This window comes from Megachile rotundata, chromosome 2 (genome assembly GCF_050947335.1).
Source record: "Megachile rotundata isolate GNS110a chromosome 2, iyMegRotu1, whole genome shotgun sequence".
In the NCBI taxonomy this organism is placed as follows: domain Eukaryota; kingdom Metazoa; phylum Arthropoda; class Insecta; order Hymenoptera; family Megachilidae; genus Megachile; species Megachile rotundata.
The window spans coordinates 9,576,361-9,600,009 of record NC_134984.1 but is presented as its reverse complement, the minus strand read 5'-3'; the positions used below and the strand labels follow the sequence as shown (position 1 = coordinate 9,600,009).

The 23,649-nt window shown below is 29.8% G+C and overlaps 1 protein-coding gene across 1 annotated transcript; it reads right to left on the bottom strand.

Annotated features, from left to right (window-relative positions):
• Positions 1-12: 12 nt before the first annotated feature.
• Positions 13-22,696, bottom strand: LOC143263887 (alpha-tocopherol transfer protein-like). Its single transcript, XM_012291130.2, has 5 exons — positions 22,527-22,696; positions 6,759-6,897; positions 5,321-5,480; positions 3,604-4,073; positions 13-2,701 (listed from the first exon to the last, which is right to left on the bottom strand). The coding sequence occupies exons 1-5, from the start codon at positions 22,533-22,535 to the stop codon at positions 2,550-2,552; spliced, it is 930 nt and encodes a 309-aa protein (XP_012146520.1). The 5' UTR covers positions 22,536-22,696; the 3' UTR covers positions 13-2,549.
• Between the last annotated feature and the right edge of the window lie 953 nt (positions 22,697-23,649).

The following is a 23,649-nucleotide window of genomic DNA, read 5'->3' as shown; positions in this document are numbered from 1 at the left end:
AGAAACTCATGGTTCTAATAAAATACTGCTTTATTTATCAAACAATAATTTGAGTACTCATTACCATCATACATATTTATTTAAAGCTGTTTAAGCAATTCACTAACTAAATCTCAATAATTATGCATTTCATTTTATTATTCCCGTGACAACTATTCGTTGTAAATCGCACTTTTCCACAATCACCCGTTTAATCCATGTACCAATTTAGACAACCAATCTTTAACACAAATTTCATTAATCCATTATTTGATAGCATCGAATTTATCGATGTAAGTAATAAAAATGTTTCACACTGTACAAAAGATAAATATTCCTGCAATATACTAATTCTTCGGTGGCCAGTGTTCTGTGCCTTTGGTATCCACTTATCAATTGAGCCATTTATCTTCACAGTGAGATAAGTCCATTTTTTGCCATTATTTCTTTTAAGTAATTAAGGATTTGCATTTCGATGCATTTAAAAATATTGAAAAACATTAATAGACAAATTTTTATATTTTGTAATATTGGATAATGTAAGGTGAAGTGGGGTAAGTGCAGGCTGGTTTTTAAACGTAATATTTAAACGTAAGTATTTTCAGTCTGCTATGTAAATACTTAACGCTGTCGATATCGAACGCTTTGCACAATTACTACTATTTAATTAATATTAACTAGGACCTTAATTTTCCTTGTACATTTTGATTTTGATAGGAAATTGTTTAAAATGTCAACTACTCTGCACTTTCCCCGAAAATGGGGTAAGAGCGTAACTTGAAGTTAAATACTTTGAAACTTTATTTCATGTGCAATGGGGCAAGAGCAGAATTATTAACAAATGTCCTATAAAATGCTTTTTACTGAATTATGCAAGTACTCTATACTGCAAACAAGTACTCTTAGCTAAAATATAAAAGGGGATATAGTGAAACAAAACAAGGAAACAAACATACTAAATGGAGAAATTTCGCTCATATTGTAATAAAAATAGCCTGTATACGCACTTGCCCCGTTTACGAACTTGCCCCACTTCACCTTACGTTTATTATTTTCTGTCTGAATTGTCCTCGTATTCAGATTCTGATTCTAAGATTCTTTTTTTCCCAATTCTAGCTCTTATTGTTATAAACATAATAAGAATAATAAAATTCCTTAAAAATGTGGATTTTTAGTAGCGTTATTAGCCAGAAAAGTTTTTTATTTTCTTATTACCTGCCAGTTTCATTTTCAGGTGTATCAACTTAATGAAATAAAGCACAATTCGTAATTGATTTTGTTTTTCAAATAACATTGAAATTTTTAAGGAGTTCTATGCGCCGATAGTGAAACACGAAACGTATCGATTTTGTTGAGTATTATGTTAATTAGGAATTGAACTAGAACTTGCAAGCTAATAGTAGAAATCTACAGTAATACCTAGACTGTCCTACAAATCCTCACTCATTTTGAGGTTATGCCATCAATATTATTCAATTTATAATTTTTTACAGTATTATCCATACTACCAAAACTTTACAAAATTCAACAAACACTGTATTTTAAATTTTAGATGCAGTAATTCAGCTAAAAATAATATTAACTTAAAGTAGACTTGCACCATCTTCAGAATAAACATCTTTCCAATACCCTTAATCACCAAACTTCCATCGCCCAAATATTAAATTTGAATTACCTTCACTATAGATTGCTTACAAATAAAAATATCACATTACATTTCATCTACTATTAAAATCTTCATTTCCTTCAAAAATAGACTTGTCCACTTTCAAAATAAATGGCTCAATTTTCAAACTGATAATTCTGTGGCGTACTTAATTCCATCGATAGACTTTTCTCCTCGATACAAGAAAGAATATAACGTTACAAGAGTATCCCATGAAATATGAGACCATTAAAGTGTTAAACCGCAAGTGATGAGTGTTCCGACAAGAAGTAGCAGCAATGGAGTTACTACCATTCTCACATCTGGTTTCTAGAAGTAAAACTTCACAGTTAATAAGTGCACCGTAAAATTATTCGAAAATGTATTTGTTTCGTTACATCATGACCATTACAAAAATTACACTGTTACAATTAAAAGTTTAACTCTATAATTTTATAAAATCATTTTATGATAAAAATATATTCAATTACTGAATTAAAAGTATTCAAAATTAATTCAATGTTCTTTGGTCAGATTTTCCTGCCGCCATTTTGATAATATTGCACTCAATCTTTATATGCATACAAAATGTTGAACTTCGTTATTCCTTCATTTACTATGAAATGGACTAATGATCATAGCAGCTGAGGCCCATATAAAATCAATCAGTCAATCAAATTTACTATGAAATTTGCCTTTTCTGTTTTATATCATTTATATCGCAACATTGTTTACTATTTCTTGTTGGAACATCAATTGCATATATCGCAAATTATAAACCTCACTGTCCGAACCATAACGTAACGTTTGAGTTGAATATTTGAATATCGTGGAGATGTCTCTTCTCAGCTTTCTTTTATTCTTTTCACCTAAGCAGGATGAGAAAGAATTGCACGAAGTTATGAATTTGTCGACTTTTCTGGCACTAATCGATCATCAATTGCCGGAATGATCCATCCAGACCGAATAAATCGTCGTGAGTCTTTGGTTTCCCTGGTCGGAGCATCTCGTTTGTTTTAACAGATTCTTGTTGCGCGAACCATGGTCCATATTCTTCCAACTTCTTTATCCAGGTGTCTAAAAAATCGATAGTTTTTAATAAGTGAAGAATTGCTATATTCTTAAGAATTTTAATAAATTGAAGAATTGCTGTAATAAAGTGATTGAGAAAATGTAATAATGTGTCGATAATTGACAGAGTGTAATTAAGCATCCATGATTAAGAAAATAGTTAACATTAAAAATTGATCTTGTCTTATCTTTATTAGTCAATTCTCTTACACTGCGAAAGAATTTCTGATGCTGATAAATTGTATAGATAATAAAGTTAGACATTTCGTGACTGAATGAAATTCAAATCGATTTTATTTCAATCCCTTGTCAAGCTTTGACGAGCCTCGACGCATTCATAGTTCAAATGTGACAAATTTTAATAGAATTTTTAATACGATTTTGAGTACAAAATGATCGTAACATTTTATTGTAACAATTTATTTTAATATTTTCTTTACTCATTTTAATATTGTAGTACGTAGATTAGTGCTGCCTGACGTATTTGACAGATGAATCGTATGACAAGCGGTTAAATAATCAATTCAACCAAGCAAATTCAAATCAAGTAATACACAAATAAAGAACGTGAATTAATGATAAATAAGTGCATGACATAAATTAACGATAAACAAGTGAATTAGCCCTTATTTCCACTTGATCGATAAAATTTAATATAAATCTTCTTTTCTTTCATTTTCTCTTTATTCACTAAAATATTTGTTTCCTTTCATATAAAAATAAAACAAATGCTAAAAATATCTTAAAGCAGCACCCCCCCCCCCCCCCCCACTAATTTTAAATAAAATTCTGTAAATAAATTGATAATAAATAAATAATAAATTAATAATAAGTAAATAAAGAAATTTTACAATAACAGAATTAATTTCATGAAGAGTACAAGAAAAGAAAATAAATTTGTGACCAACCTTGAATAGCCTGAATGGGGCCAGCGTCACCGCCATACTCAGTCGGTAATATCTCCTTGGGAATGTACTCGTAGAGAGTGTTCATGTCGCTGTGCATGAAAATCCTGTTGCGTATTTTCTCCTTAAGGAATGGTTTCACGAAATTAACGATGCTGTCGACTACAGAACTGACGTTCACCACGTGCACCTCCTTCAGCTTCACCGGATAAGCCTCTTGAACGCAAACTAGAAACTTCTTCACCAAGGCAGGGGTGAATTTCGCGAAGTGAGCCGGCGTCGCGACGCTCGCGTCCAGAATATAAACGTCGCCAGCGACGCCAACTTGTTCTTCTTTTAGACGCACGTCGCCGATCATGAGAACCAGTTTCATTACTTCGGCTACGTTAGGGGTTGGCAGGTCCTTGTCGATACCTCTCATCACGATCACACGTCGGCCATTTTTTGTCAGACCGGGTAATGGCGGTATTTGTCTGCGAAGATGAATATCGCGTGAATATCTTGTGATATTACGGTATTAGGAGAGCGTGATATCACAATATTACGAGAATTTGGTATCATAATGAGAGCGTGATATCACAATTTCGCGAGGAATTCTTTGGAAACTGAGAATTATGGGAAGAAATTGTTTGGAAGAGAGTTTAATCCTGTTATGATTGGGTAGACCTTGGATTTGATGTAAGGTAAAATTCACTTTGCGAAGATTGGAAATTAGATAATTTCGAAGTTCGATGGATTGAAAATTTGGAAGTTTGAGAATTTGGAGATTTAGATATTTTAGAATTTGAAATTTGGACATTTGAGGGTTGGAAGATTTAGGTATTTGAGAATTTGAGAATTTGGGAATTGGAAAATTTGGATGCACGGATATTCAGAAATTTTGGTATTTAAGAATTTGTACATTTAGAAATTTAGGTGTTCTGGAATTTGAATATATGGCAATCTGATAATTTGAAAATTTCGAAATTTAAGGTTTGTGTAAAATTGGAAATTTGTGTAGAATTGGAATGTAGGAATCTAGAAATGTAGAATTTCACAAAGTTAGGAATTTAGTAATCCAGAAATCCAGAAATCCAGAAATCCAGAAATCCAGAAATCCAGAAATCCAGAAATCCAGAAATCCAGAAATCCAGAAATCCAGAAATCCAGAAATCCAGAAATCCAGAAATCCAGAAATCCAGAAATCCAGAAATCCAGAAATCCAGAAATCCAGAAATCCAGAAATCCAGAAATCCAGAAATCCAGAAATCCAGAAATCCAGAAATCCAGAAATCCAGAAATCCAGAAATCCAGAAATCCAGAAATCCAGAAATCCAGAAATCCAGAAATCCAGAAATCCAGAAATCCAGAAATCCAGAAATCCAGAAATCCAGAAATCCAGAAATCCAGAAATCCAGAAATCCAGAAATCCAGAAATCCAGAAATCCAGAAATCCAGAAATCCAGAAATCCAGAAATCCAGAAATCCAGAAATCCAGAAATCCAGAAATCCAGAAATCCAGAAATCCAGAAATCCAGAAATCCAGAAATCCAGAAATCCAGAAATCCAGAAATCCAGAAATCCAGAAAATCCACAAATCCAGAAATCCACAAATCCAGAAATCCACAAATCCACAAATCCAGAAATCCACAAATCCACAAATCCACAAATCCAGAAATCCAGAAATCCACAATTCCAGATACTCAGAATTTTTTTCAGTAATTTGATATATTCTTCTTACACAATTTTAGTAATCTCTCTCAATTCCGGTCTGGTGATATCTCGATTGGTAAAGAATTCAGGGATCGCTGCTCTCATAGTAAAATACATGTCCAGCTTCTTCTTGCATTTTTCCAAGGAAAATTTCGAACCTCGAAGGAATGTCATTATTCTAGCGTCATCTGGAACGAGTAAACATGACGTCAGTGTAAACAATAACACCGAACATAACTGCAAACATAAAACCTATTGGAAATTCACCGAACGTTGGTTTAATTTTCATAACTCGACAAACAGCTCGTTTCGTTGCGTATATTACATTTTTTCTTACAGTCTAATTCAATATTGTCGATAACTGTATTTTCCTTTTACACATACTGAATTAAACTTTACTTTCATCTGTATTTTTTACATTTTTTCCTTTTCGTTCAGACGTTTTAGTAACATGATTATTTTTTTAATGGTTAATATCGACGAAAACCGGTTTGGGTCATTAATTTGTTTTCGATGTAGAAGCAGCTAATTTGTATTTTTAATAATATTATTGAAACGTATATTACAATAATACTTCTTTAGTATCAAATGATTTGTTAAGCAATAATTATTTAAATATTGTGATATTCGAATAATGATGGATATCAATATTTGTCAAATTATTTAAATAATGTAATATTTGATATGTTTAATAATGATGAATATCAACATTTATCAAATTATTTAAATATTGTAATATTTGATAAATATGGACATTCATTATTATTCGAATATCACAATATTCAAATAATTGCTTAACAAATTATTTTACACTAAAGAAGTATTTGTTATCTCATACTTTCAATATTTATTCTTGCTGACGGAAACATAAGTTTATTAACTCATTCATTCTTTGTATCTTATATCTTCCATATTATGCATCTTGTATTTTCCTATCATGCATAAGGTGTTCCAAAAATGGCAATAACTGTAAACTGTATTATAGACGAAGAAAAAATACAAAAAAAAAAATACAAAATTGATATAACTTGTCTCTTTTTTATATATAAAAAAAATAATTATAAGTGTGCATCACGACAAAATGGAAAAGTAATAAACTCTTATATTTTTTCTTCAAGGTGTTTCGTAAAATAGTCATAATACAATTAGTGGCAGCTCGTAGTTAAAGTTAGTGGAGTTGCAACTGCAGAAAATTCTTTGCCTTTGTTTTAAAATTAAAAGAAAGCAATTATGTGTAAAATTTACTCAAAAACTTGAGAAGTATCAAACACTTTCTTACTATGTTATCGATGATATGTAGAAATAAGATGGCCGCCATACAATTCAAAAGTTGCAAATTCTCCATAGCAAATTGAAAGGTCCATTACCGTTTCAGAAAGGAAATAATTGAATATGGAGATATAGTCTATATCCTTAGCCTCGGGTTAAAAGTAACGGAGAAGGAATATTAATTAAAATGCAATTACCATCAAAAGGAGGCAAATGTGGTTGCTTGGACAGCCATTCTTTGATAATTTCAACGTCTTTGTCGCGCGTAGCTACATTTTCGTTCAGCTCCACGCGGATCTGCTTCGACATCTCCTCTGTCGGTTGAATCAGCAACATCTGAAAATCGATATTAATTAGTCGAATGATAGAGTATAATCAAAGCTAATTGCGTGAAAGGTATTTCTCTTTTAAAGGTATTCCTTTTGCCACTCAGTTATTTCGCTGACTTTTGAACGATGAAATATTAAATTAAAATGAATGTCAAGATATCTATATTAAACTCTATAGAGTTTAATTTTCTCAACATTACTTTTAAATGCAATCATAAAACTAAAAAATGAAATGTATTCTCAAAATTAAAAAATAAGATGCATTCTTAAAATTAAGAAACAAAATGTATTCTTAAAATTAAAAATGAAATGTTCTCTCAAAATTATAAAATAAAATGTATTCTTAAAATTAAGAAACAAAATGTACTCGTGAAGTTTAAAAATGAAATATTTGTCAAAATTAAAAAATAAGATGCATTTTTAAAATTAAGAAACAAAATGTATTCTTAAAATTAAAAAATGAAAAGTTCTCTCAAAATTATAAAATAAAATGTATTCTTAAAATTAAGAAATAAAATGTATTCGTGAAGTTTAAAAATGAAACGTTTTCTCAAAATTAAAAAATAAAATGCATTCTTAAAATTAAAAAGTGAAATGTTCTCTCAAAATTATAAAATAAAATGTATTCTTAAAATTAAAAAACAAAATGTACTCGTGAAGTTTAAAAATGAAATGTTTTGTCAAAATTAATAAATAAGATGCATTCTTAAAATTAAGAAAGAAAATGTATTCTTAAAATTAAAAAATGAAATGTTCTTTCAAAATTATAAAATAAAATGTATTCTTAAAATTAAGAAATAAAATGTATTCGTAAATTTTAAAAATGATATTTCATTTATATTTAAATATACGAAGTAACTTTTGTGATGTACTAGAAATTAATTAGAAATTTAAAACAGAACTTCAATCAGTAAAAATTTTAACAATTCATAATTTCATTGAGAAGATTGTTTCTACAATTGCTTGATTTGCTCAAAACATAGTCATATTATGTTTGCAAAATCATGATTAGAAAGGAAACTAATTTGCGATGGATAACAAATCAGACATAACTAAATGGGACAAGGAATGTTTTTAAGTACGTTAATTATACCTTTTGATGTCATATTGCATGTAAATCAACCACTTGCGTAATTGAAAAATTCATTATTTCCTGCATGCTCAGAAACTTTTCAACATGTCATATTAGAGCTATTAGATACTAGAAAAAAAAAATGAAGCAAATTCTCTATACCTTCAATGTTTCTACAATTCCTTGTTTCAAAGATATTTTGTATTGAAAATTAATGTTTTTGAAAGTACATTAAGTTCGTAAAGTTTAAAAATGAAATGTTTTCTCAAAATTAAAAAACAAAATGCATTCTTAGAATTAATATACTAAATATAATCTTAAAATTAAAAATGAAATGTACTCTCAAAATTTAAAAATAAAATGCATTCTAAAAAATAAGAAAACAAAATGAATTTTTAAAATTAAGGAACAAAATGTATTCGTAAAGTTTAAAAATGAAATGTTTTCTCAAAATCAAAAAACAAACTGCATTCTTGGAATTAACATACTAAATGTAATCTTAAAATTAAAAAATAAAATTCGTCCTTAAAATTAAGAAACAAAATGTATTCTTAAAATTAAAAAATAAAATAATTTCTTAAAATAAAAGCCAAAATCAGGATTCAAAATTGAAAAATAAAATGTATTCTAAAAATCATAGAATGTAAAAAAGTTTAAACGCCACTGACCAATTAAATAATAACGATAACAATTTTGTAGCACAGACTACTTCAAACCGGTTATCTAAAAGTGCCTTTTTCGTAGTGCTTTTATTCGTCTCCCAACCTGCCGAAGTAAATAATCACACATGTAGCAGAGATAAGTGGCGGTTAGAGTCCGTTTTGAAAATCAACGTTTAATCGCGATTACTATCTGCGATAGTCGTTGCAGCGTTGTTACAAGAATACCGTGTAACCTGCAGTGTAACATGTTGCGCAAAAAACCGAGATACGCATCGATCTTATGCGAGAAATTAATGCTGACCAGACTGGACTTGCTCAACGTTAAACTTTCTCTACCTGGTCACGGATGACTGAGAGGAATCCGTATTTCACATTTTTCTTCTCACTTTCGTGAAAAGTACTTTTGTTTTATTGTATTTACTTTCAGAACAAGCTCCTTTATGGACAAAGAAATATAATATGGAAGAGATTTATAATTACAGTAAATTATAAATTACATGTCTCATATCGTCACATCTCATGTTTCAAATTAATTTATGTCACAAATTAAAGTTTAATATTAAACTTACTAATGCATACTAATTACAAGAGCATACACGAAGTTAAATTATAGGTAAGCAAACGATGAAACATAAATTGTAATGCACATGTAACTTTTTTATCCCGATGGAACTTTTGGTGGAAGATTTGAAAACAATCTTCGCAAATGTTATGGCGTAAAATAAGAATCTTATGAAACAATCATTTTGACTATTTTGGTAACTGTGTATAAAACATATAAAACTATACTATACATATACTATGTATAAAATATACTAGATATATTACTAATGTTTTACTAGATATATTACTAATACAATTTTATGGTATGTCACTTCATTTTTGAAAAAATTGAGTTTGAACAGTTACGAAATATTTATAAAACTTTGGTATCTCATATTTCTACTCATATGTGATATTCATACCTTCTCTACTCATTGCAGTGTCGTTTTAAGAGTGTGGTCAGAGGAATTTGTACTTACATACTTTCTTTAACCTCGTGAAGGATATTTACACGTGAACGTTTACTTTATTCTTAAACTCATTGATCAAAGATCATATGTGTATAAGTTTATTCTGTTTTTATATTCATTTACCAATGCTCACACATATGGATGTTCACTTTGTTTTTAAATTAATTAATTAATTAAGTAAGTCATATATGTAGACATTTATTTTGTTTTCAAAATGGTTAACCAAAAGTCATATATGTAAATGTTTCAAATTCATTCAGCAGAGGTCACATACGTGGATATTACCAAAATTTCTGCGTCCCTAAATTTCTATATCTTTAAATTCTTACATCCACAAATGTCCCTAAATGCCAAATAAGCATTTATTCTTAGTACAACTTCCCTAAATAATTATGGCTTTAAATTTTTATATTTCCAAATTCTTATTTCCATAAATGCCTATTATGAATATCTTATTTCCAGGTTCCTATATCCCCAAGTACCTACACTACCGCCCATAAGTATCCGGACACAAGCGAAATATGCATTCGCGTTGCATGAAAGTTATTCAAGTATCTGCAACAGTAACTAAAATCGATTTTTTTTTCTGCAAAGATCTGAATACTGAAACGTTTTTCGATTGATAATTCTCGTTTGGAACTCATATCTCGATGGAAAAGAAGCTACAGACGAACTAAACCGAAACTGTCGAGCGCGTAGCGTTACCTCCATTCTTATCTTCATTGAGGGAACCTAAACATCTATCAACAGTTTACAAACACTTGAAACATATCGAAGAACCCTCTGACTACGTTCTGCACCATAGAAATGAAACACAGTAGAAATTAAAATTTTTTTTATAATCGAAAGCGTTTCATTAGATTCATAAGTTTGGACTTTGTACTTCTGGACATGAATTTTACTTTCACACTTTCATTGTATAATTTGTACTTAAAAATTAATTCTATTACGTTATGACACCTCAAAAAAGATAATAATAATTATTACAAATGATATGATAACCCTAAATACCTTTCGTACAAAGTTCAACTATGTTTTATGTAACAAAACCAAGTGTTCGGATACTTATGGACGGTAATGTATGTCCCTAAATACCCAAGGCCCTAAATATCTATTTACGTAAATGCATATATCTTCATACTCCTACATCTTCAAATACCTACGTTCTTAAATTCTTATGATTCTGTATTCTTACTTTCTCAAAAGTCTATACCTCCAAACTCCTACATCGCTATATACCTATATTCCTAAATACCTAACGTCCTAAATTCTTACTTGCCTATAATGCCTATATCTCTAAATATCTACGTTCCTAAATTCATATGTCTCTCAATTCTTATTTCTCAAATATCTATATCTCCAAATTCCTACATTCCCAAATACCTATGTCTCTAAGTTCCCATTTCTCTAAATACTTATGTTCCTAAATGCCCCTGAATTGCCACATCTAATATCACCCTAAATAGTGTTCTGTGTTTTTGCAGGGAGAGGAATTTTTAATGATTTCTTATAACTATTACACTAAATCATAAATACCTTCAAAAGCATATATATTTTTAATAAGTGAATTTCGAACATAAATTTACACAAACTGTTTTCATACTTTTGACCTACAGCAACAATTTTTTGTCATCTATTTGATCACAAGTATACACGATATAAGTCTGGTCCAAAACCTTTTTAGTTACCCTGTATAATTACATAGTAATTAAAGTTACATAATATGCCGTTATTTTTTTTTCAAATAGAATTACTTCACATCACTTTTTCTCTAGCTCTCACAATTTCGAAGATACTTAAACAGGTGAAAGTATCACCCTATATATAACTGTGCTGCACGCAGAACCATCGTTTTAAGTCAATGACTCACGAAATGTTTCCACATCGAATTCCACGTTTCGATCCACATGTGAACGAAAGTTCACCCGAATACGCGTTAAGCAGTGGGAACAATATTTTAGCAATTGACTATTGTGTAATTCGTGAGTCATGCAAGAATTCGTGCACACTTAATTAATAACTGAACGTACGCGCCGCACAAGATGAGTTACGGTAGAAATGCGAGTATTATTTATTATATAACGTAAAAATTCTTTCAACAATTCAGTTGCAGATATATATATGTCTCATCTATCTTTGATATTTATCGAAACAAGTATGTACATCTATGTCAACACCTTATGTAATTAGAACATGATACATTTTCTGAAGGTATGAGATGATTAACAAAACTTATATAGGTCATGAATTTATTAAGACTAGATTTATGAAACACGCCAAAATGACGGATCATAGATCTCTTATTTTAACCAGTTAACTGTGGCGATCTTTTTGCAAAGCGCGCATCGGTGTGTGTCGCGATAGTCAAGCGATGAGGAGTTAGCTCTCAAGAATTTATGAACCCATCTCAAATCATGTACACTTTTTATTTGTTTATTTCATTTCGTGTTCGGCTCTAAACATTTTAAATTAAAAATGATGAAAGTCAGTAATAAAATCGGACAATTTCATCATTAACGCTAGAAAAAGGAAAGTATTGTATCCCCCAGAAAAAACGAAAGTACGAAAACTCTTAAGTGAATTTTTACGAAATTTTAGTTAGGTTATCTAATGGCAGATTTCGAAACATAGAAAGTTTGACATGATTGGATAACATAAGAGAGTTAATACTACACTAACTTGTAGTTTCAAGTTTCATGAAAATCGTCGTATTAGCTCCTGTATTAATACCCCTACTACCAAATAGTTGAACGTCAGAGTGCAAACAATGACTCAAAGCGAAATTCCTGTATCGATCCTTCATGAATTTCAATCATAACATTCCGTAGCGAAGATTACTAGCAATTTATCCCTTTATTTATCGAGTTTTGCATGTTTGTCGAAAGAATGTATTGAAGAGTTTAATGTTGTAAGAGAAATTGGAAAGAGCGATGAAATTATTTACTTGTTCATAAAAAATTAACTAGGTTCTTCTGACATTTTTTGTTGGTTCTATCCCTTATATTTTCTATGTAACGAAGTTGCTACAAGTTTTTCATTAAATATAATAGAAAGTCAATTTTCTGTTTAATAAATATTATTAAATATTTTTTGAATGAAACAAATACATGTTGTAAGTTAAATTAAACAGAAAATTAATTTTTTATTCAGCAATATGAATATTATTAAATATTTTTTGCGTGACAAAATTACAAGTTGTAGGTTGAATTAAGTAGACATTTAATAAAAATAAATGTTATTAAATAAATTTAGTGATGAAGTAAATATTAAACAAAAAATAATAAGTTTTAGTCAAAATCACTAATACAGTGATAATTATATTTAACATTTATGACTACAAAAATTATATTTTTAACACTGTTTAATTTTGATCAAAAATATAATCACTAACATGATGAAACTAGATTAATATCCACATTCAATTTTCCCATCCCCCTTTTATATTTTTGCAATATAGAAACTAGATTAATTTTCTCATCCCTTTTTTATATTTTGGTAATTTATATTATTTTAAAATTTCATTCAAATTTTATTTTTAAATAAAACGTCAGAGCTATAAAATAATATCTGAAGAAGACCACAAAGTAATCTAAACATGTCAAATCTCACATGTTTTAAAAAAAATATCGTATCAAATTAACCCTAACTCTTATATGTAAAATAAATAAAGGTCTTCTTTTAATGAAATTTAGTTATTTTTGAATCATATTACAATTAAATTGTGAGTCACACTACAGTTTAAATTAACGAATACTCTTTCTAACGAAATCATTTCACTTCACACATGATGACCTAGTATCTAGTACACTATTCAAAGTGTTTCACGTGAATGGCGGATATAGTAACGGAAAAAGCAAAATTGGTGCTTGTTTTTTCACACATAAAAAGTGGCAAGTAGCGCACCATAAAACGAGTGTATTGCCAAAGAACGTCCTTGGTAAAACCTGAAATTAGGCAACGCGACGGAAAGGCCAGTTGTGGACGTGGCAAAGCAATCAAATACTCGCTCATGATGTTAGGCAATGTTTGGTATACTTAATGATTAATGATTATAATTAAGACATTTAATCATACGGTTGGATTAACGATTATACTAGTCATTATAGTTGTTGCGGTATCTTTTGTCTAGTCAGTGTATAACCTAACTTCTAGGTAACTGTAGGTAACTTTTAGATAGTCTCAAAGACAGAACGTTATTTTTAATTTTGTTAGTTTATAAATTATTCTAATTCTGACAGAGCTATACGTATTAATAGTAAATAAGAATAGTTTATTAATGAAAAGATGTTATTTAACAAAATATCATGGTTAACCCTCTGCATTCCTTAATTTCTATTATCTATTAAAAAATAACCCCCAAAAAAAGGGTTCTCAATAAAATATACTGTAACTGTGTGGAGTATGTGACAAATACATTTTTCATACATTCCAAATAGTAAATAAATGAAAAGACACGTATCCAATCAATCTATTAATCTGAATTATTTATAAGATCAAAAGAAATATGATGTCAAGCTACACTCGACATAGGAGTGTAAAGGGTTAACCCTTTGCGTTCGAAGGTAATTTGACTGTTTACAAACAGCAACTTTGGAACTTAGTTAAAAAGTTAAATGAATTTTCTTGAGGTTATTATTTCTTTACTAATAATTTCCACTATTGTTTGTTTCACTATGTTTATACATCACACATGTCATGTTATAGAATCAGTTAAAAAATGCTTATTTAAAATGGCGACTGTGATTCACCTCTCGAGCGCAAAGGGTTAATATAAAGAAAACGGTTTCAATGTACGTGGTTTCGTCGGTAGCTGTACAACGAACACAGAAATAAACAAAAGAATGCATATTGAAATATCGCTACCAACTTGTAATCTAGAAAGATTCCAGTACCAACAAATTCTAAAGCAAGAAACTATAATGGAAGATAAGTGATCTGTCAAAAATTTTGATTATCTTCACAACATTTCAGTATAACAACTTCATCATCGTAAGGGATCAAGATACCGCGTTGAAGAGCGAGGTCGTCAGGACATTCGAGCGAGCGATTTGCGATAGAATTGTAAAAGAATTAGAGTGAAAAGAAGTATTTGAATTAGAAAAGAAGTGATTTGATATATAATTTCGGCAATTGTTCATTTGGTTTCGCAGTAACAAATAAGTAAGAAAATAGACAATCACTGAATGTATATGTGGCATTCACATCGTAGATTATATTATTACTGTAATTTTCAATAAATACTAGCGTTTAATATTTTGATATATAAACATGTGGAATTGCAGTTTCCTGAAAACTTCTGACTAATTTTATTTATAAAATTCTTATATAACTATTTACAGAATAGCAAGATAAACTTGATAACAATTTGTAACAGCTTAACAATTTGCTAACAGCTTAACAATTTGTAGAATAGCAAGATTAAAAATGATAATATTTTGTCTGTAGAACAAAGCTATGCTAATGGAGTCAAAGTTGACAAAGTTCATAGTATTTATTTATTAACTGGATTAACTCTTAAAGGCCACACTTCACCAAAATAACACACACAGTTCTGTCATAACTGTTACTAAAATAGTACTATTACTAAAATAACCATCTCACGTTTACAATTTGAACTTTCCATTTCTTCTTTAACCTTCAATGGCTTTACCAAAATAACACACATTGCACAGTGGGACGTTTAAAACCCCAGTCACTAAAAATGTCACTTACAAAAAAGCTACTCCTTATTTTAACTTGAAAAAAATGACAAATAATCCTTGAAAGTTGTTTTAACACATTCCACAGTTAATTTCAGTAAAACGTTGAATATGAAAAAATTCAGGAACGTGTACAAAATTGAAAAAAATTACGGCCTTCACAGAAAAATTCAAAATTTTTTCGAATTTAATATAACGAGCCAGAATTTCAGCTGAAATATTTTAAGTTATAATAACTCGGGGGAAAAATAGTAAAAATACCGAGATTCCAAAAAAAGTAGATATTTAAATTTGCAGGATATAAAATTGTTAAAGTTAAAGTTGAATTGGCTTGGGTCGTTTTGTACCCACTGTAAGCGTTAAGAGTTAATTGCTTAATAAAATTCTCTCTAGTTTGAAATTGCTATACATTATTACCGAATACGTTCGCTTGACATAGTCATCGTTTGAAGGTATACTACTAATTTGAAATATTAACTAATAAATCACTAATTACTCCTATTAAGCCACTATTTTAGCTGCTCTATCATTCCAGTGTTTCATTTGCTCTATCATACCAGTATTTAAATTGCTCTATCACAGTGTTTCAAAACACTAGAGAATAGATTGCGTAGTTTCATCCTGTCATCAACTGAATTTAAACGCGTTTAAGACAGCTGTCGAAGTAGAAGTATTTATAATACTACAATGTAAATTACCATGAACATAACTTACGTTTACTTCGCTGCAAAATGTCTTCATTTTAACATATACGTGCCATCTATGTATCTCAGACTGTTCTAGCAGCCTAACCTTGAAATTAGAACTTCCTGCATTGCAATTCCTTACGGAGAACATATGATGATTCGATCATTTTCTATTTGACATCATAGAAAATTTATTTATAGTACATTAGAAACCTTGGGTAGTTGTGAAAGTTCTTAAGTTAGTGCATATTAATTTTGAAGGCATTGCTATATTTCTAAATTTCTATCTCTCCAAATTCCTGAGCTTTATGATCTTAAATTCTATGGCCGGTATTTCTATGCCCCTAAATTCTTATATTCTTAAATTGCAGTTTGCCTAAATTTCTACTTTCCTGAATACTAATGTCTCCAAGTATCTATGCTTCTAACTTTCTGTGTCCCTATGTTCCTATTTCTTTACATCCTTACGTTTGTAACATTCTATGTCCTCAATTTCCCACTTCCCCAAATACTTATGATCCCAAATATCTATGTTTCTAACCTTCTATGTTCCTATATTCCTATTTCACTGCGTTTCTACGTCCGTGAAATCCTATGTCCCTAAATTGTTATGTCCCGAAATTCCCTCATTTCCAAATGCCTACGTCCCTAAACTCCTACAACCCCAAATTCCTATGCCATTAAACTCCCACATTCCCAAATACTTACGTTCCTAAACTCCTATGTCTTGAAATTCCTTCTTTCCCAAATGCCTATGTTTCCAAACTTCTACATCACCAAATTTATTTGTCCCGAAATTTCTTCTTTCCCAAATGCCTATGTCCCTAAACTGCTACATATCCAAATTCCTATGTCCCCAAACTTCTACATCCCTAAAATCCTATGTTCCTAAATAGCTAAGGTCTTAAATTCCTACTTGCCTGAATTCCCATGTTCTTAAACAACTACATCCCAAAATTCCTATGTTCCGAAATTCCTTTATTTGCAACGGTTTATGCCCCCAAGCTCCTACATCCTCAAGTTTCTATACCTTGAAATTCCTTCTTTCCCAAATGCCTATGTCTCTAAACTTCTACATCCCTAAAATCCTATGTTCCTAAATAGCTAAGGTCTTAAATTCCTACTTGCCTGAATTCCCATGTTCCTAAACACCTACATCCCAAAATTCCTATGTCCCGAAATTCCTTTATTTCCAACGGTTTATGCCCCCAAGCTCCTACATCCTCAAATTTCTATATCTTGAAATTCCTTCTTTCCCAAATGCCTATGTCCCTAAACTTCTACATTTCCAAATTCCTATGTCCCTAAACTTCTACATCCCCAAAATCCTATATCCCTAAATAGCTAAGATCCTAAGTTTCTAATTGCCTAAATTCCTATGTCTTGAAATTTCTTCTTTCCCAAATACCTACGTTCCTAAACTTCTACATCCCTAAAATCCTGTATCTCTAAATAGCTAAAATCCTAAGTTTCTAACTGCCTAAATTCCTATGTCTCAAAATTTCTACTTCCTCAAATACCTACGTTCCTAAACTTCCACACCCTCAAATTCCCATGTCCCTAAACTCCTTCTTCCCCAAATATCTATATCCCCAAACTCTTACTTTCCTAAATACTTACATTCCTAACTTCCCATGCCCCCTATAACAACATTTCTAAAATTCCAAAAAAGCAAAAGAAGCCAAAAAACAACAAAAGAAATATGGTAATTCAACTGAATACTAAAATGCAACTATGAACGCATGATTTAACGAAGAACAAACTATCACAAGATCGCATCACATATAAATCGATGTTCTCCTTCATTCTCTCCTTTTCCTGTTTCACTGTCACGTCGTGAACGCCTATTATTCTTTTTTATTGCGCTTACAAAAAGAGTAAATAGTTAGTTCTTTAAACCCGTGACGAAGAATAAATTGTTCGTAACGGAGAATCGTGATACTGCGTTTATTTTCGCTGGAACGGCATGTAGACCGAAAGGTTCGAGGGAAATCTTGAGATGTTTGTTGAAAACAAAGAACTTTCGTAATAGAAAATGACGATTGGAAGCAGTGATTTAGAATTTGCAGAAAGTTTGTTCAAATTAGAAATCAATGTTTTGGATCTTTGTTATGTTACACGAGTAATGTGTATTAAAAGATTAAAAAATTCGTTAAAAAATATTAAAACATATTGGACCAGAATAGATGGAGCATTTAGATGGAGCTTAAAATTCAGCTTTTAATATATTGTTTGGTTAAATTAAAAAATTGGTATGTTTCTATAGTGAAAAAGTTTTTATATTTGAATTCCTTTGCAGTGTTCAAAATTTGTATTCTCATACATTAAAAATATTCCAAATTCCTCTATTTAAAGCTTTACGAGCTCTTAAATTTCAATATTTGCAAGTGGTCGAATTTGAAACTTCGAAATTCTGAAATTCGAAAATTTCCAAATTCTTAAATTCGCAAACTTCCAAATTCTTAAATTTGAAAACTTCCAAGTTCCCAAATTTGGAAATTATCCAAATTCTTAAACCTGAAACTTTAAAACATTGTAAATTTGAAAATTCAAAAGTGTACAAATTTAAAAACACATAAATTTCAAATTTTATTTAATTAACTCAAGAAGTATTCCCGTCCCTAAATTGCAGCACGTAATAAATCTTGTAACAGAAAATTTAACCCTGTTAAATTATCTCGAACACTGTTGTTTTTACTTCTGTACATCATTCAAGTAAACACACTGTCTCCAATGAAATTGCAACGTTTTTTAAGAAAATGATGATACTTTTTACATGTTGACGCAGATTTGAAAAAAACTTATATGAATGATGCTCGGGTCATCAAAAGTGTCTTATTTGAATATTTATAACTTTATTATACTTCCTTCAAAAAATTCAACGCTACATAAATGATTACTATTAATCATTTATGATTTATAATCAAGTACGAATCAGCAAAATATGATATACATATAAGCGTTTTCACACATTGTTTTCATGCATTTAAATACACACGACATTTTGTTCATTTTGTTCTTTGATGATTATTTGATAAATGATGAATGAAAATCACAAATTTCTTTCACCTTAAGCCTTCAGACAGTAAAAGCAAGATTCTTAACGGTTACACTGGGGTATCAAACGATCTCAGCCAATTTAGATTCAATCTTAAACACTTTATGACCAGAAAATTTGAACGAATCCCTTTTTTGAAATGAGTGTGACACGATATTGTAGAACAAGGGGTTAAGAAAATGCTTCTAACGTTTTATTTTATACAACAGAACGGCGGTTACAAGTTACTGTATTGCTATATTACATTACATTTAAAACTTGAAAACGAAAAAATATGGCCAACATATTAATCTTTAATGAACACACTGGGTATGAAACGACCCCAGCTAATTTTAACCATTTTATACCCCGAAAACCTGAATGAATCTCTTTTTTGAAACCTTGATATTTTTACTATTTTTGTCCGAAAACATTGATATATCTTAAGAGTGTTCAGCTAGAGTTTTAGCTCTTCATATTAAAATAGAAAAAAGTTTTGAATTTTTCTATGAAAACCATCACTTTTTCAATTCTTTGGTGTCTGAATTTTTTTACATCATCAACATTTAAATTTACTTAAATCAGCTGTGAAATGTGTTATATCAACTTTGAAAGATTATAAATAAATTTTCTTCAAGTTAAAATAATGTGTAACTTCTTTGTAAGAAATATTTTTAGTTGCGTCTGAAACGTCCCAATGTACCAAGTGTTATTCTGGTAAAGCGTGACCGTTAAAAGTTAAACAAGAAATGAAAAGTTCAAATTGTAAACATGACACGATTATTTTAGTAACATTTATTAACACATTAAATATTATGTCATCAGTGAATATCAACGAAAATTAGATATATTTAAATAATTCAAAAGAAAGTAATAGAATATCATTTTATTCAGTGTTATTTCATACTGTAATATTAACAACGTGACGCCCTAAAATCTTTTAACATTTGTTCTCCATTTTGAGCTTCTTAAATTTGAAATTTAAAAATTAATTTCATTTATTTTTCATAAGTAGATTTGATGTGTTTAACAATAAATGTTCGTTTTCTCTATGGAAAACGTGTTAAAGTGTTATATGTTAGCACTTTGACTGCAACTAGTAAAAATGGATGTCTAAAATAGCAATTAGTATGAATATGATTATTTAATTCTCAAATTAAAACTTTCAGTTCAATACCCTCGATTTTAGTATAATATTTAATGACAAACAACGTTTAATAACTTTAATTTGTAGAATTAAATGTGTAGAGAAAGAAATTTTTTAAAACGTTTTAGAATGTTAGTATCTATATTTATTTCATCTGTGTTTCAAAATATTTCATGACAAACATTACTCAATAATTTTAATTGTTATAATTGAATATATAGAAGAAATTTTTTGAAATTACATTTACAATTGTAGAATTTATATTTTGGCTATATTTTGTAAAATTTAATCTTAAACATCACTGAATAATTTTAAGTCTTATAATTGTATACATAGAAGAAAAAATTTTTTAAAATCACATTTACAATTTTATAATTTATATTTTAGCTATATTTTATTAAATTGAATCCTAAGCATTAGTGGATAATTTGAGTTTGTAAATTGGAATAAGTGTTGACATGTTTAAAAGTTTTATTTATATGTATATACCAATGTCAGAGTAAATTAAATTATACTTCTTAAATTTTAAAAGAACAAATTAAAATTACAAACTAAAATTAAGAAGAAAATGTGTACTACCTTACAAAATGAAAAATTTTAAATCAAATTTTATACAAATAACATTTTTACTACCTTATAAAATGAAAAAAATTTTTAATAAAATTGTATATAAATTACATTTTTACTACCTTACAAAGTGAAAAATTTTAAATAAAACTTTGTACAAATTACATGCAAAATATTCTGTTATGTGAACTTAACATTATGTCACAGTAATGTATTCTGGAGGCCAGATAAATACACAAACACGATAATTCCAAATGAAAATACTTCATCAAAACACAATACATGACACTTGTATGTCATTAAAAAACAGAAACAGAATACAGGAAAATTGTATTAACATAACACGTTTGTGCTGAAGTAATTCCCACATGTCTAATTACAGATTAATACTATTTAAAATTTCACTGAATGAATATAGACTTGAGTTTATTAAATTTGGAATGCCGGTCACCGGTGATTTCAACGACAGCGAACGTACTGAAAAGTTTAAATGGCATTCTGCATAGCGTATTGTCCAATCTCAATACCCTTCAACAGTCGAATATGTCGAAATCACCGCATACTTGACCCGAGACCGATCAAAAACTCGTTAACCAAACAGAAATTTCACTTTCGCTGTCTCGGTTACATCCTATAATGTCTGTATTTTCTGATCTAAAGAACTAGAGATTAGCAAGATGCAGGATAATTATAAATGCAAATGGAATTCATAAAATTTGTTAAATTCGTCAGAATTACGGAAAATTTATGACGTTCATCCAATTCTTTAAGTTTATTAAATTTATTAAATTCATCAAATTCATCAAATTTGACAAATTTATAAAATTCACCAAACTACACAAATTCCACAAATTCATCAAATTTAGCAAATTTAGCAAATTCATCAAATTCATCAAATTCATCAAACTGATCAAATTCACCACATTTATCAAATTTGACAAAATCATCAAAATCACCACATTTACAAATTTGACAAGTTCATCAAATACACTACAGTTATCAAATTTAACAAATTTATAAAATTCATCAAATTCCACAAATTTATCAAATTTGTCAAATTCAATAAATTGAATACATTCGTTAAATTCGTCAAATTTGCCAAATTAATCAAATTCATTAAGATTGTCGAATTTGCCAAATTAATCAAATTCGTTTTTTGTTAAATTTGTCAAATTCACCATCAAATTCAAATTCATCAATTTCATCAAATTCATCAACTTCATTAAATTCACTGCATTTACAAATTTGACAAGTCCATCAAATGCACTACATTGATCAAATTTGACTTTATAAAATTCACTAAATTCCACAAAATAAATGTTTTCATAAAAATCCTGAAATTTCACAAATTTATTAAATTTTTCAATTTGTCAAATTCAATAAATTGAACAAATTCGTCAAATTCGCCAAATTTGCCAAATTAATAAAATTCAGTAAGTTTGTCAATTTGCCAAATTCAACAAATGCATCAAATTTATCAAATTCATCAAATTGGTCAATTTCACAAGATTCATCAAATTCTCCAAATTTTTTAAATTCATCGAATTCATCCAATTTTTTAAATTCATCGAATTCATCCAATTTTTTAAATTCATCAAATTTGTCAAATCCATCGTTAAATCTTTTAATTCGCCAAATTTATCAAATTCCACAATTCTTCAAAAACGATTTCACGAAATTCACCAAATAGTCAACCCACGCGATTTCAGCAATAGCGCTCAGGAAAAGCAGTTCAAAGAAGTCGTTTGCGTACCTTGGCCATCGTTGACAGAGACGTCGATCCTGCAGGAAGAACAGTTGAAAATCGGGAAGAACGATGGGCGATGAGGTTCAGTCGGTCACCGAAAGAGAAATGCAAGTAACTCGTGTGGCGAATGGAAGAGATGGAGAACGGTCGATGGAGTGGGAACGATTACCTCTTGGACCGGTTCTCTTTTATATCGTAAGATGCCCCACTCTCTCTTTTCTCTTCGTGGCTTTTCAGAGAACGAAAACAACCCGGTCACACAATAATCGATATTTCAATGGACACGATTTTCGACAGTGCGTACTTGCTGATTAACTTCAGTAATTAGTATATATGTAACGTTTGTTACATTGTCATGGTCGATATTGTAAGAGAAAGTTGTTGCAATCGGCTATATATCGAATTGATCGAAAAGTTATTTGATGTTGCGTGTTTATGGGGTCTACGTACTTGCGTCGTGGTTCATGTGCCTCAAAGTTCAGTTGAAGGTTGCTTTATAGGGAGAGGGTATTGTAGATTTGTAAGTTCAGTGGTTTGGTAACCAATTACGTATACTTCTATGCATACTATATATAGTAAATTAGATTACTATATATAGTATATTAGATTGTATACTATATATAGTAAAATATACTATATGTACAATGTATACACACTGGAATGTACTACACTTGCTGATTTTGTATCAACATGCAAATTTAGTAAGCTTAACCTTAATAATTATTTACCTAGATCTTTATGTCGGAGATTTACAGGTTTATATAATGCTACAGATATGGGGATCTAGGAGAATAGGAATATATGTACGTATGTGCATATGTGCATGTGGATATCAGGTTGTAGAGGTCTAGGTATCTGAAGATCTGGAGACATACATGTAAATGTGTAGAAATGGCTGATAATCTAGAAATATGGAAAGCTTGATATATGGGGATATAGGTATAGAGGTATACATATATGCATATAGGGCTATTGGTATATGTACAATAGGTATAGAGGTATATGTGCATATAGAGCTAGAGGAATATAAGTGTACATATAGGTATATAGGTACGTATGTAGGTACATATGTATATCATAGGTAGGAGCTATATTCCTATATAGTATATATCCCTATAAGTCAGTCTTC